General features: G+C 40.0%; 1 protein-coding gene across 5 annotated transcripts in view; it reads right to left on the bottom strand.

Annotated features, from left to right (window-relative positions):
- The window catches only part of NBAS (NBAS subunit of NRZ tethering complex), a 310,311-nt gene that overhangs the window by 188,673 nt on the left and 109,019 nt on the right, over positions 1–12,619 (bottom strand). For all 5 annotated transcript variants that reach the window (XM_081797179.1, XM_081797175.1, XM_081797176.1 and 2 more), the window contains 2 exons: positions 8,625–8,708; positions 2,110–2,263 (listed from right to left, as the gene is read on the bottom strand). In XM_081797179.1, coding sequence (XP_081653305.1) covers positions 2,110–2,263; positions 8,625–8,708 — 238 coding nt within the window. The remainder of the gene's footprint in view (positions 1–2,109; positions 2,264–8,624; positions 8,709–12,619) is intronic.

The following is a 12,619-nucleotide window of genomic DNA, read 5'->3' as shown; positions in this document are numbered from 1 at the left end:
TTCAGAAAGCGTGAAGAAAACCTGCTGCATAAAACACAACTCTGGGCTGGTAATGGTTTGAACACAGACAGCACGTTTGCCATGTGTAACACACTCACCAATTTTGTGATCCAGATTGGCTTTCCTAGTACCAACTTGGAAGTTGTTGCTTTCCCAGACACTTACTGAGGTAAAAATGTTTTAGAACCAAATTACTGACACCTTAAATGAAAGCAGGCTCTAATGCAACTTGAATTATGCCACGTACCCCAAGCCCTCACTGGATAAATTGCCACTACTATACACATTTCCTAATCCAACAAACAAGTCTTGCTAAAAGGCATTTGTAGGCACTAAGGAAAAAGAAGTCCCACATCAATTAAGTCTCTAAAAATGAAAGAGATAAAAACCATGTTAGATACCACTTTGTAGCATAAGCCACATGAAGCATCAATAAATAAAATGAAGCTGAAGAATAATACTTCTATTAGAAGTGCTTTTATATAAAGGAAAGAGATGAAAGAATATAAAGGGCAGCCGACGCACCCCCAAATCACTTCTCTTTATAGTTATTCCTAATTCCACAAAAATGAATTCAAGATGTCTAGCAATTATTACTGGACTGTTAAAAAATTTAAATTTCAGAAAGCTCTATGGTTTCCTTTCTGTTTATTTTTTATAGACTTTACATTTTAGAGCAGCGTTGACAGCACAAATCACGAAGAAAGTACGGCCACTTCCCACAGAGCCTCTACCCCCACCTACCGACAACCTCCCACGTTATCTACAGCCCCCACTGGAGTGGTTCACTTGTTACAGTAGATAAACCCATACCAACACACCATTATCACTCAAGGTGATAAAGCACAAAGAGCACGTTGGGAATTAGACTGGAGCACCTCCAGAGATTCTTCTCATCCCAGTATCAGGATTCTAAACATTTTCAAATGCACTATGGTCCTTAGCCATCTTCAAAGACCTGGAAAGTCAATCAAATATTCTTGGCCCACCCTTCCCAAAAGTTTGATCTATAATATTACCATCAGCTCCAACACATAGCTCCCCTTCAATTCTATGAATACTAAAAGTAGGAGTCCAAGTAGGCAGAAATTCAAGGAGACTATCAAATGGAGACACAGGGCCGCACCCATCACTGTGTAGAAATGTAAACACAGGGGTGCAAATTCCTTCCCACAGTACTGCTGCTCATCAGACCCTTTAGAATCACCCTTCCTGTCACATGAAAAACTGATGGTAGGACAGGTGGTCCAAAGCCAAGACCACAAGTAGAAAGAAAAAGGCATCCCGCGGCCAGATCCTGAATGAGATTTCAATGTGCATTCTGCCATTCTTCACTCTGAATTGCCAACTTCTGTTGTCTAAGATGAAGACAACTATTGCTTACATTTGCAGGGCACTCAATTAGCAGGATTTTTAATATTCTCTCCTGTGCATTTTCTTTGTTCTCACTGACCTTGGTATAGGAACCAAGCCCATGAAAAAAATCAACGTGCAGAAAAGGTAAGTGGCAGGTCCGGAGTCACGAGGCGTGTTAGTGGAAGAGTTGACATTAGTGTTCAGACCTCCTAAGCTTCAGTACATCCTTATCCCTCTCTTCACTGTCTGATGTAGTTCGTTTGCAGCTCCATAAAGGCACAGGGAACTGAGGGGAATTAGGCTTAGACTTAAGGAAAACATTAGAGACAGAGCCTCAAACAAGGTTCCTAAAAAGCAAAATTAAAACCAACTGCATTACTGTGATATGACAGGGAGCTGATCAAGTATTTCTGGGTTGATACAGTCATTTCCACTAATATGGTATTAAGCCTATTAAAAAGATATGGAAAATCGTGGAGAGGATGTACCATATTTTGCGACTTATATTTTAGAGAAAGATTTTGAACGATTTTTCTTCTATGTATTTGATTTTTAAGAATCCAAAAAAGTCACAAAAGCTTTCTGAGACAAAGGATGAAAGAACAAACGTAGTAAGAAATATTCATTTCATCTCTGCAAACCAAACACACGCTCCCTGGCCCCACCGTCGGCTGCCATGACACACAGAGAATCCTGAGGCCCCAGCACGGCATGACTGGCGTCCCTGAGGAGCAGCCATCATTCTCCCCTCACCTGTCGGGCATAATGCTCTATTTCCTGTGCTCTGGTCTGATACCAGTCCATAACCTTCTCTACTGTAAGCTCCGATGTCCTGTACCTCAGTAACACGGGCTGGGCGGCGTATAAGAACTCGCTTTCATCTTGGAGACTCGGCTCGACCACCGCTCTGCAAAGCACAAAAGGAACAATTGGTAACGGACTGGAATGCTGGGAAAAATGAGAATTTTGTGGAAGACAGAGAGAGAGGAACAGAGATGGGGAGCGAGTGGTGACAGAGACAGGGAGCATGCATGTATGTGTGGGGGGAGGGGGGTGGGCGTGTTTGTGTGTGTTTTCCCGTATCTGTGGGCACACTTACAAGATAAATGGGACATTTGGGAGATGCTTAATTTATTTTCCTATTAGGTTTCCCAATTTAAAAAATCAGGATGGACAATAAATCAAAACAGCCATGCCACAAATCAATCAAATAAGTATTAACGAAAATCAAAATCACCCTGGGAGGCTTTTACCAAATGCACATGGCTGGGAGCCTGCCATGGGCGTACTCAATCAAAATTACCTGTGAGGCCAGCCAGGCCTCATTTACGAAAAACACCTCCAGGTGATTCTACCTCAAATATATTTTCAGAAACCTTGTTTTCCATGTTCATAAAAATTAGAGGAAATACGCCTTATTTACATCGGTAATACACCCTTAGTAGATATAAGCAATGTGGTACTGCCCTGACATTTACAAAGTACGGAACTGCTCTGTGCCACTCGCCGAAGGTAAAGAAGGACCCCAAGAGGAAAGTACGCAAGGCTAACAGCCCAGGGATCACAAATCATGAGGAGTTTTTAAGAGGATGATCCTGGCCAATTGAGCTCCATAATCAAGGACTAAAAAAAAAGGACTTAAACCAAGAGAGTTCAGAGCGGCCTACGGAAAGCTGCTAGGCACCACTAGGGCTATCCATTCACCTGGGCCAGCCCACAGTAATGACAGGTGCTCTCACAGTTACCGTTACAAGGCAGTGGGCTCTGGAGTCAGAACTGAAGCACATTCCATCGCTGAAAGCTCTGAAACTCTGCATTAATTACTGAGCTAAAACTAATCTTAGATTCATTTTATTCATATAAAATGGGGAGAATGCAATGCCAGAGTATTCAAAATAATATAAATTAAGTACACAGAGAACATCGTCTGGCACGGAGCATGTGTTTAATTTTTTATTTACAGGTATTTTTTTATTAGAATTATTAGTAGCTGTAATATATGAGCAGACACAAAGCCCATTAAGATTTGGGCATTTTAGTCACATGCCTTAGACAACCTACTGTGCTTATAATTGGTAGCCCTTTACCCAGCTAGTCTCACAACTGCCATTAACATTCTGACTGGTGGTTTTTCCCCATCACTGTCACGAAAAAAGTCACATTTCCCCCTGAAATCTTTTTTTTTTTTTAAAGATTTTATTTATTTATTTGAGAGAGAGAGAATGAGAGACAGAGAGCATGAGAGGGAGGAGGGTCAGAGGGAGAAGCAGACTCCCTGCCAAGCAGGGAGCCCGATGCGGGACTCGATCCCGGGACTCCAGGATCATGACCTGAGCCGAAGGCAGTCGCCTAACCAACTGAGCCACCCAGGCGCCCCTCCCCCTGAAATCTTTAAAGCTGCCCATTTTAGCAGGGAAAAATACCCATGAGCAACTCTGAAGTCCTCTGATATTTTTTTCAGTCCTTAATATTTCCCTCTCGGCACTGACAGAATTTCACTGCTTTCTCCTTCCAGAAGCTGGCTTCCCTCACTCCAGTATGTGGGGCTGTCTGCCTTCTCTCATCTTCCTGGTGGCTCCTCCTGGGTCATCTCCACCAGAACAGCTTCATCCAGCTGACCCCTGCATCCTGGCTCCTCCCCACACCCAGTGAAGCTCTCTCCTCTCTACTCACTCTGGACTCTCTCTTGGTCTCGCCGTTGACTACAGCATAAGCTACCACATGCACTACAACAACGACCCTATTTGACCCCTAAGTCACACTCCACTCAGAAGCCCCAAAATCTTCCTATTTGCTCCCCCATGTTTCACAGGCACTTCAAATGCAACAAGATCAAAACTGAATTCAGGATCTCCTTGGGTAATATAGTTATCTCTATAAAAACAGAAACCTGATTTTATCATGTCCGTGCCTACTTTTATAGCCTGTAATCTGCTGTAAAATATTCTAGCCTCATCTTGGTGCCAATCTCACTTTCGTTCTGGCTACTTCAACAAGGCAGGTCTTTATTTTTAGTCCTCGAAGGGGACATTGCCTTGAGCCTTCTTCCAACATGCTGTTCTCTCTGCTTAGAACACACCCCTCTCTTTTGACAAACTTGCCCTCCACTGGGCTAAATTAAATCCTGTTAATTCTTCAAATCTCAGATTTCACAAGATTTTGGCCAGGACGACCTTCCCTGCCCTCCACCAAGCGGAGGTCTCCCTGTGACATGCTCCCCGCGCACCCTCCCTGGGCTTTCCTAGCACCCATCATGTCAGTCATTTACAGCAGGACCATCTTTCCCACCAGAGTATAAACTTCACAAGAACAGGGACTGCATCTGCTTTTCTTCCTTCAGTATTTTTGTGTCTAGCAGAGGACAGACACCAATTAAACGAATAAGCAACAAACGAATATGTCCTGTAATACTGAAAATCTGTACCATCTTCAAAAGCATCTTTTCCTCTGTCAAACTTTTCCTGACTTTTCATTTTTAGTTTTAGGAGTTCTGGCACAGCAAGCTCTGCTTACATTTCAGCTTGCTGCGGTTGGTCTGGGAAGAAATGCCCTCATGCCTTGCATCTACTTAGAATCATACAAAGGCGCAGGCTGCGGGCAACTGGGAAGCAGGGGATGAATGGGTCGGGGCTCTACCCGTGCTACTCTCTCAAAAGCCCATCTGGAAATGAGTTCACCTGTCAATGGTCTCTCCACACCTCCGCCTATCACCTGTCTACTGGCCCTGACCTCCCACCATCTCCAGTTTCTCTACCTCGTCAACCTCTCACTACAATTGCTAAGTGATGACTTCTAATTAAATATGGCTGATGAAGACCACACATTTAAGCTCCACTGTCTCCTGCAACTGCCCTGAAATGGCAGCACAAGATCATTAAAGGGAGAGGGGTGGAGGATGCCACACACACGATCAGGAGGAGCAGGGTACATGCACAACATTACCTTCCATTCTAGGAAGCCCACAGTTAACGGCCAGAACTAAAAAATCAAGTAGCAGCACGATTGTTATTCTGAGATATGGAGTTAACAGCAAAATTATCATCTGAAAGAATTAAAAGTAATTGCTTCTGGAGAGCAGAAAATGGGGAGAAGGGTACAAAGGACTGCGGGTTTGGGTTCTGCTTTTTTTTTTTTTAACAACAAGCTTTGTAGAAAATTTTAGCTCTTTAATCTACTTGCAAATACATATGACTTTTATTAAAAAATGAAAACTAAATTAAAAACAACTTTAAAGATTTATTTATTTTAGAGAGAGAGAGAGAGCACAAGAGGGAGGGACAGAGGGAGAGGGAGAAAGAATCTCCAGCAGACTCTGCGCTGAGCACAGAGCCCAATGCGGGGTTTGATCTCACGACCCTGAGATCGTGACCTGAGCCAAAACCAAGAGCCAGACGCCCAACTGACTGCGTCACCCAGGCACCCCTAAAAATAAGTTTTAAAAAGCAAACAGCAAAAACACAGCAGGACATTCAATTGCCATTACACTAAAAGTCATTGGAGTAAAAAAGGTGACTAAGAATTACTTACTCCATTATCTCAGATATCCAAAACACAACAGAATGAAAGGAAACGGCCAACGTTGCCACTAACACTGAGAGAGCTCCCAAATGTCACCTGCAGTGACTACACTACTGCTTAGGGCTTTTATTTATCATTTATCAGATAGTGTATATACATAGTTTCAAAAATCCAAAAGCATGAAAAGAGTCTATCAAATGAAAAGCCAGCAATTCCATACACAGTCCACACTGCCACCATCCTCGCCACCCTCTATGCCATTTTTACATCTTTCAGCCATCTTCCTGGATTTTCCTCTACGCATCGAAACGGTATGTGCTTGTGACTATTTCTGATTTATCTACCCTACGTGCTATTCTGCCGTCTTAAACCACAACCATCCACTTCCCCTATACCCTTCCCTCCCATGGTGGATATATCACAATTTACCACAATTAAACCACTAATTATTTGCATTATTATTATTATGTGATTATGATTATCTTCTCCTGAGCCAAGTGGTACATTATCATAACTACTGCTCTTTTTGAACAACTTTTCATTTTCTGAAGTTAATAAATGCCAAGTGTCCTCCTGTCCCGCCCACGGACTCCTATGCATCCATTGCTATGCTTTCCAAATTCTCTAAAAGATGTGTTAAGAGCAAAATGTAAAATAACAAAGATTTTTCCCAAATAGTCAAATATAACAGGTAATATTCCTGTTCCATTTTTAAATATTTTCCAAGAGACCTGGCTCTTGAAGCCATCCACACCCTTCCACAGTCTGTGCTGGCTGCTCGTTCACCCGACAAGAACACAGCTGGTCAGCCTGGGCCCTCCCGTTGCCACGGCCTATGTTAGAGCCCAGTTCTGAATCTAATGGCTTTCTTTTTTTCCACTGACTCCTTCATTTTAATAAAACACATCGTATATGGCTTCCTGAAATGAGATGTACATGGGTGGTAAATTTTACAAAATCTTACATGATTAACCTCATACTTGATTGATGATTTTAGCTAGATCTAAGAATCCTGATCAAAAAATATTTTCCATCAAAAGTTTTTCTTCTAGCTTCTATTGCTGTTCTGGAGATATCTGGAGATGTTCTGGAGGTCACTCTAATTCAAACTTCCTTTAATGTAATGTTTTTCTCTCTGGTAGACTGCATCCCAGATATTCTGGAAGGTCGCGATGGTATGCTTTAGTGCACTGGGCATTTCAATCTGAAAACCCATAGCCTTGGGCGCCTGGGTGGCTCAGTTGGTTAAGCGACTGCCTTCAGCTCAGGTCAGGATCCTGGAGTCCCGGGATCGAGTCCCGCATCGGGCTCCCTGCTTGGCAGGGAGTCTGCTTCTCCCTCTGACCCTCCTCCCTCTCATGCTCTCTGTCTCTCATTCTCTCTCTCTCTCAAATAAATAAATAAAATCTTAAAAAAAAAAAAAAAAAAACATAGCCTTCAATTCTAAATAATAAGCTTGAAATATTTCTTATAAATTTCTTCCCTTCTAAAAAAAAAAAATTTCTTCCCTTCTATTATATATATCATCTCTTTCTAGAATGCCTATAATTTGAATATTATGTTTGTTTTTTTTCTTTGCTCTCTTATCTAGCTCTATAATATTTTTATTCTACTTTCTGAGAAAGTACTTTGCTTTTACCTTTCAACCCTTCTAGTTTTTAGACACCAACTATCGTATTTTTTGTTTCCCAAAGTTCTCGTAGTTCTCTGTTCCTATGTTATAAAATCCTTTTGTTACTTCACAGCATCTCCTCTTATCGCCTGGGCAATATTAATTTTTGAAGTTTTCTTTTTGTGTGGCCTCTGACTTTCAGTTCCATTTTCCATGTGTTCTGCCTGCCGGCGCCAGTCCTTGGACGTCCAGGAAGCTCGGGGGTTGTAATAGGACTTATTCATTTGCTGACTTCACTGAGGCCTGGTAATGCACGAATCTCTCAGGACAATATGTCAGTATCTAGAGGCCTCTTCTCAGAGGCTACTCCATTTCTCCAGAAATCTCCAAACTTCTACTTGGGGAATATGCCTACACTCCAGGAGCTGGGAGGTGGCAGGGAACCAAAGCTTCAATGTTCAGGACACAGATTTTCACTAAATGCTCTGATTTTCAACTCCAGCACTCCCAACCCCACCCTATGCTGTGCCTGATGCCCAGGAATCTGGAGGATTTCCGGATCAATCTGAAGGTTGTAGGCCTCAATTCATGAATCCAAAAAATTAACCTCTGATTTCATGCAGGAGAAATATGGAAGGAGAGATAGTGAAGGAAGATTTACCTGACTTTGAGGAGTGAGGAATAAGGGAATTCAAATGCTTTCAGCCCCATACCTCATCTCCCACCCCCTTGCCAGTAGTTGATGACTCCACGTTCTGAGGCTTTCTAAGGTTAAGTCTTACAAAAATAAAAATTCAAACTGAATCAAAAACAAAATTGTGTGCACACCATAATAACAACCATGAAAATTATATTTCTATGTGTCAAAGACTAAAAGGAAATACTTTAAAAAAGAAAAGAGTTGGTGTATCAGGATCACTTTTTAGAGTATTTACTTTGTAGCATTTAATATTCTTCCATTAAGAAAACTGTAATGTAACTGAGTAAAAATCAAGTCAAGTGTTTAAAACAACTCCACTCAAACTCTCTAAATCAGGGACTATCAAGTACGTGGTCACCTACCACACACCACCTCGAAAGGGCCTTCTAATCATCCATCCCGGAGAAATGAAGGTCTCTCGCACAGGCTCCTCCTTACCTGCACTCCAGCTCCTCGCACCAATCTTTATCTCGGTGTTTGTGTTCATGCCAAGGAATGAGCACCAAGGAGTCACCATTATAACTTAAATTAAAAAAAATATATATATACATAAGCATTTAAAATACACATTAGCTCAATGACTGGTACACAAGGAACATGATGCAAAAAGTATTTCTATGACCTTATATCTCCATTCCTGCTTATGGTACATTAAGTGGTACATGTTACATGCTATATACAATATGTAAATGGAAAATACCAAATTGTTGATTTCTCTTCAATCAGAAAATGGTTCAAGAAGAAAAGGATATTATTTCAAAACTAAAAATCTGGCAAGGAACTAAAGGACAGCATGGGTGTGTGTTCATTCACACATTCTAAAACATTTATCAAGAGCCTAAGTTTTGTGCTCTTATTATCAACATAAATGGCCCCTTGCCCTCGAAAAGCTTACAGTCTAACTTCCTGTGATCATAGAAGTGTTCTATAACTATGCTATCCACTATAGTAACCAGGGCCTACGTGCACATGTATTACGCACTGGAAATATGGCTAAGAGAACTTTAATTTTATTTAATTTTAATTAGCATTAAATAAAATTTAAATAGACACATAAAATTTAATTTAAATTTAAATAGTGGCTACCGTATATGACAGCACAGACCTGGAGGACAGGTAATTATTAAGAGGGAAGAAATGATTTTGCAGGTTAAAAATAACACTAAATGATCAAAAGGTACAGATTTCCAGTTAGAAGATAAACAATACTAGGGATGTAATGTACATGATGACTAGAATTAACCCTGCTGCATGATATATGGGAAAACTGTTAGGTCAGTAAATCCTAAGAGTTCTCATCACAAAGAGGAAATTTCTTTTCTTTTTCACTTTATTCCCTTTATATTTTATCTATAGGAGATGATGGATGTTAGCTGAACCTATTGCGATAATCATTTCACAGTGTATGGAAATCAAACCATCATGCCGTGTGCCTTCAACTTACACAGGGATGTATGCCATTTATTTCTCAGTAAAACTGGAAAGAAAGCATATCACTAAAAAATGAAGAGGAGAACTAGGAAGGGGAAAAATAAGGCCTGACTGGATGGAGTTAAGAATAAATTCAGAAAGAACAGTGAGGTACAGATAGTAGAGTATGGTAACAGAGCAGAGCATCATTCTACACATCGGGCTGCACCGAGCACAGAAACCCAGCTGCCCGGCACCTAGCCCTGCATATAACTTTCTAAAGCGAAACACTTCAGACATTACCTTGAAGGCCCCTTTTAGCTCTAATACTCCATAAACCCATGACAATAGATGAAACATTCTGAATTAAGAAGACAAAAATTTTAAGAACAAATTTCAATTGATCTGCTTTATAGTTCAATGAAACATTTTCTCTCCTGTTTCTGAGTATTAATAGTTGCAATTTTCTAAAATTTATCATAGCCCCAGGGAAAGGATTGCACTTTCTTATAATAGGTTGTATTTTGCTCTTTCTTCTCTTATGAGGTTATGTAACATGCCTTGCACAAGAAACACTTCGTAAACATTTGAATATTATGTCGGTGAAGAGATTAGTCCTCATGTACGAGGTAACAGGAGCCCACTGGGTGGTTTCAGGTAGGAGATGCAAGCTGAAAGGTCTGAGAACGGGCAGTGCTGTCCATCAGTCAACAGCGTCCCCGTCAGATGATTACTGGTGCAAATTATCCAAAGTCAAAGTTTCCCGTTAGATATAGACAAGAAGAAATGTATTATACTTTATTTTATAAACACAGTTTTTGACCCACCTTGCAGCTAGCATGTAATCCTTGCAAACTGTGTACCAGAGACACATTCGTGAAGGCATCTGAGTTCATATTTTTAAATTTCTGCATCACATAGATGATTATTTAGCATAGATGCCACAATCACACTATTTCATTTGTCACCAAATAAAAAACTATTTTATTTCCCTCTATGTCAATAACTAATACTTTATCACAGGCTACTGAAATGGAAAGTAAAGAAGAACATGGGGATACAACGATGATAATAATGTTCACTCCTCCGACAGAAGAATAAATTATAGAAGTGAATTAAGGAACAAGAAAAAAAAAAACGAACAAACGATTACTGCCTTTTCTAATTAAAGCAGACACGGTTCCATAGCTACATAAAATGCTTTCTAAAAGAATTTTAGAAAAATGTATCGCAAGTTGAGATTTGTACTTTCTACACAAAGTACATATTAGATACAAGGGTTATTACTGGAATGATTAATAGTGCCGTGGGACCCTCAGCAAAATAATATTCATTGGGTATTTAAAGACTAGAAGCTATAAAACTTTGTTAAGCTTCACTGAACAGAAATGGGTATGAAAACATACCTATTTTTGTCAGAATGCGGTATTAAAGACAAGTTCTGCTCAGAGGTACACTCCAAAAGGCAGGCCTGAAGAATCCTGAGTTAATAAAGTATTTTTGCTGCATTTTCGAAGCGAAGCACAACTAAACGTCTCTAAATGTGCTGGTCACCACTGATGTAGTAACTGCCTGTACTACTCTTAGTATATTTGCAATGATCGGCAACATTATCTTTAACATTTATTGATCTCTTACTATGGACTAGACAGGATAAAATGCATTTAACCTACAATAGCTCATTTAGTCCTACCAATCTAATGTAGCTGGTGATAGGATCTTCCTCGTACTATAATAGGAAAACCGAGGCCTAAGTTAATTTGCCCATCCTCATAAAACTAATAAATGCCAGTGCCAGGATTTCAACACAACCAGTTAGAATCCAAAACTTAAGACTTCAAGCGGGCACAGACCCCTAGAAAGGGCACAGGGTCTACAGTCTAGCCCCCACCCGCAAATCCATCCATTCTCATTTCTACCATTCCCGTGCTTCATACCTAAGAGCCACCAGGCAAGATGTGTAGGTGGCCAGAAGAGGGTCACTTGAGCCTTCCCGATATTTAACTCAAATTCAGACAGCCCAATAAGGACCATTTACATGCATATCTAAAGTACAGTATAAAACCAAACTCAATACCAGTAGCTTACTAATATGATGAAACTAACTTCTACCAAATATGGCCGGACCTTAGGTCTGATTACCGACACTTACGTAAAAGCAAAAAAAACCAAAAACTTTCTTTCTGCTCTTTTCTTACAGGATGTTTCTGCAAAGCAAGCTATTTTAAAACACATTTTAGGAGTTTAAAATACTTGCTATAAAAATACTGTAAGTTCTTTATCATGCTTCAAATAACCGCATTTCAAAAACAGGATCTCCTCCCTACCCAGAACATAAATTCTTTTGAGGGCAAAATTTTTGTTTGTTTTGTTTACTGCCATATCCTCAATGCCTAAAATAGTGCCTGGCATTTAGCAGACTCTAAAATAATGTGGCAATTGAACTATTAAATGAAAGCATAAAGATTTTTTCTTAAGTGAACACTGTCAACTATACTCAATTTTTTTTCAAAAAAGTGCTCTCATGAGTATCACAGAAATTCAAAATTGGAATAAAGCAATGAAAGGGGACAATCTGTTCATAAAAACAGATATGCCAAGGAAGTACATATACATATATATAGAGAGAGAGAGAATCTGCAGATCTGAGCGTGAGAACACAAACATTTTCCTTATATAGACCACTGCACGCTGATGAAACAGTAAGCTACACCAACCAGCAGTGGTGCACATCTAATCGAGGTAGTGGGACATGTCATGTTCTAGTTCAGGTGGGAAAAATATTTCAGAATATATATTTCCCTAAATCTCACCATTCTTTACACTTGAAAATAACTAACTGGTTCTATCATTACCTTTTTAAAAATGCCCAAATTTTAGTTACTTATTCTTTCATAAGGTAAGCAGAATGACAGCACATACAATAAAATTCAGAGAAAACCTTTTTCGTTAATTCTGTTCACAATAAACATATTAGTCATGTAAATCAGTCAATGCGCTAGGTGAAATTGTGGTTCACAAAA

Source organism: Leptonychotes weddellii, chromosome 10, assembly GCF_054177405.1.
Source record: "Leptonychotes weddellii isolate Sample4059 chromosome 10, ASM5417740v2, whole genome shotgun sequence".
Lineage (NCBI taxonomy): Eukaryota > Metazoa > Chordata > Mammalia > Carnivora > Phocidae > Leptonychotes > Leptonychotes weddellii.
This window is presented reverse-complemented; position numbering and strand designations above follow the sequence as displayed.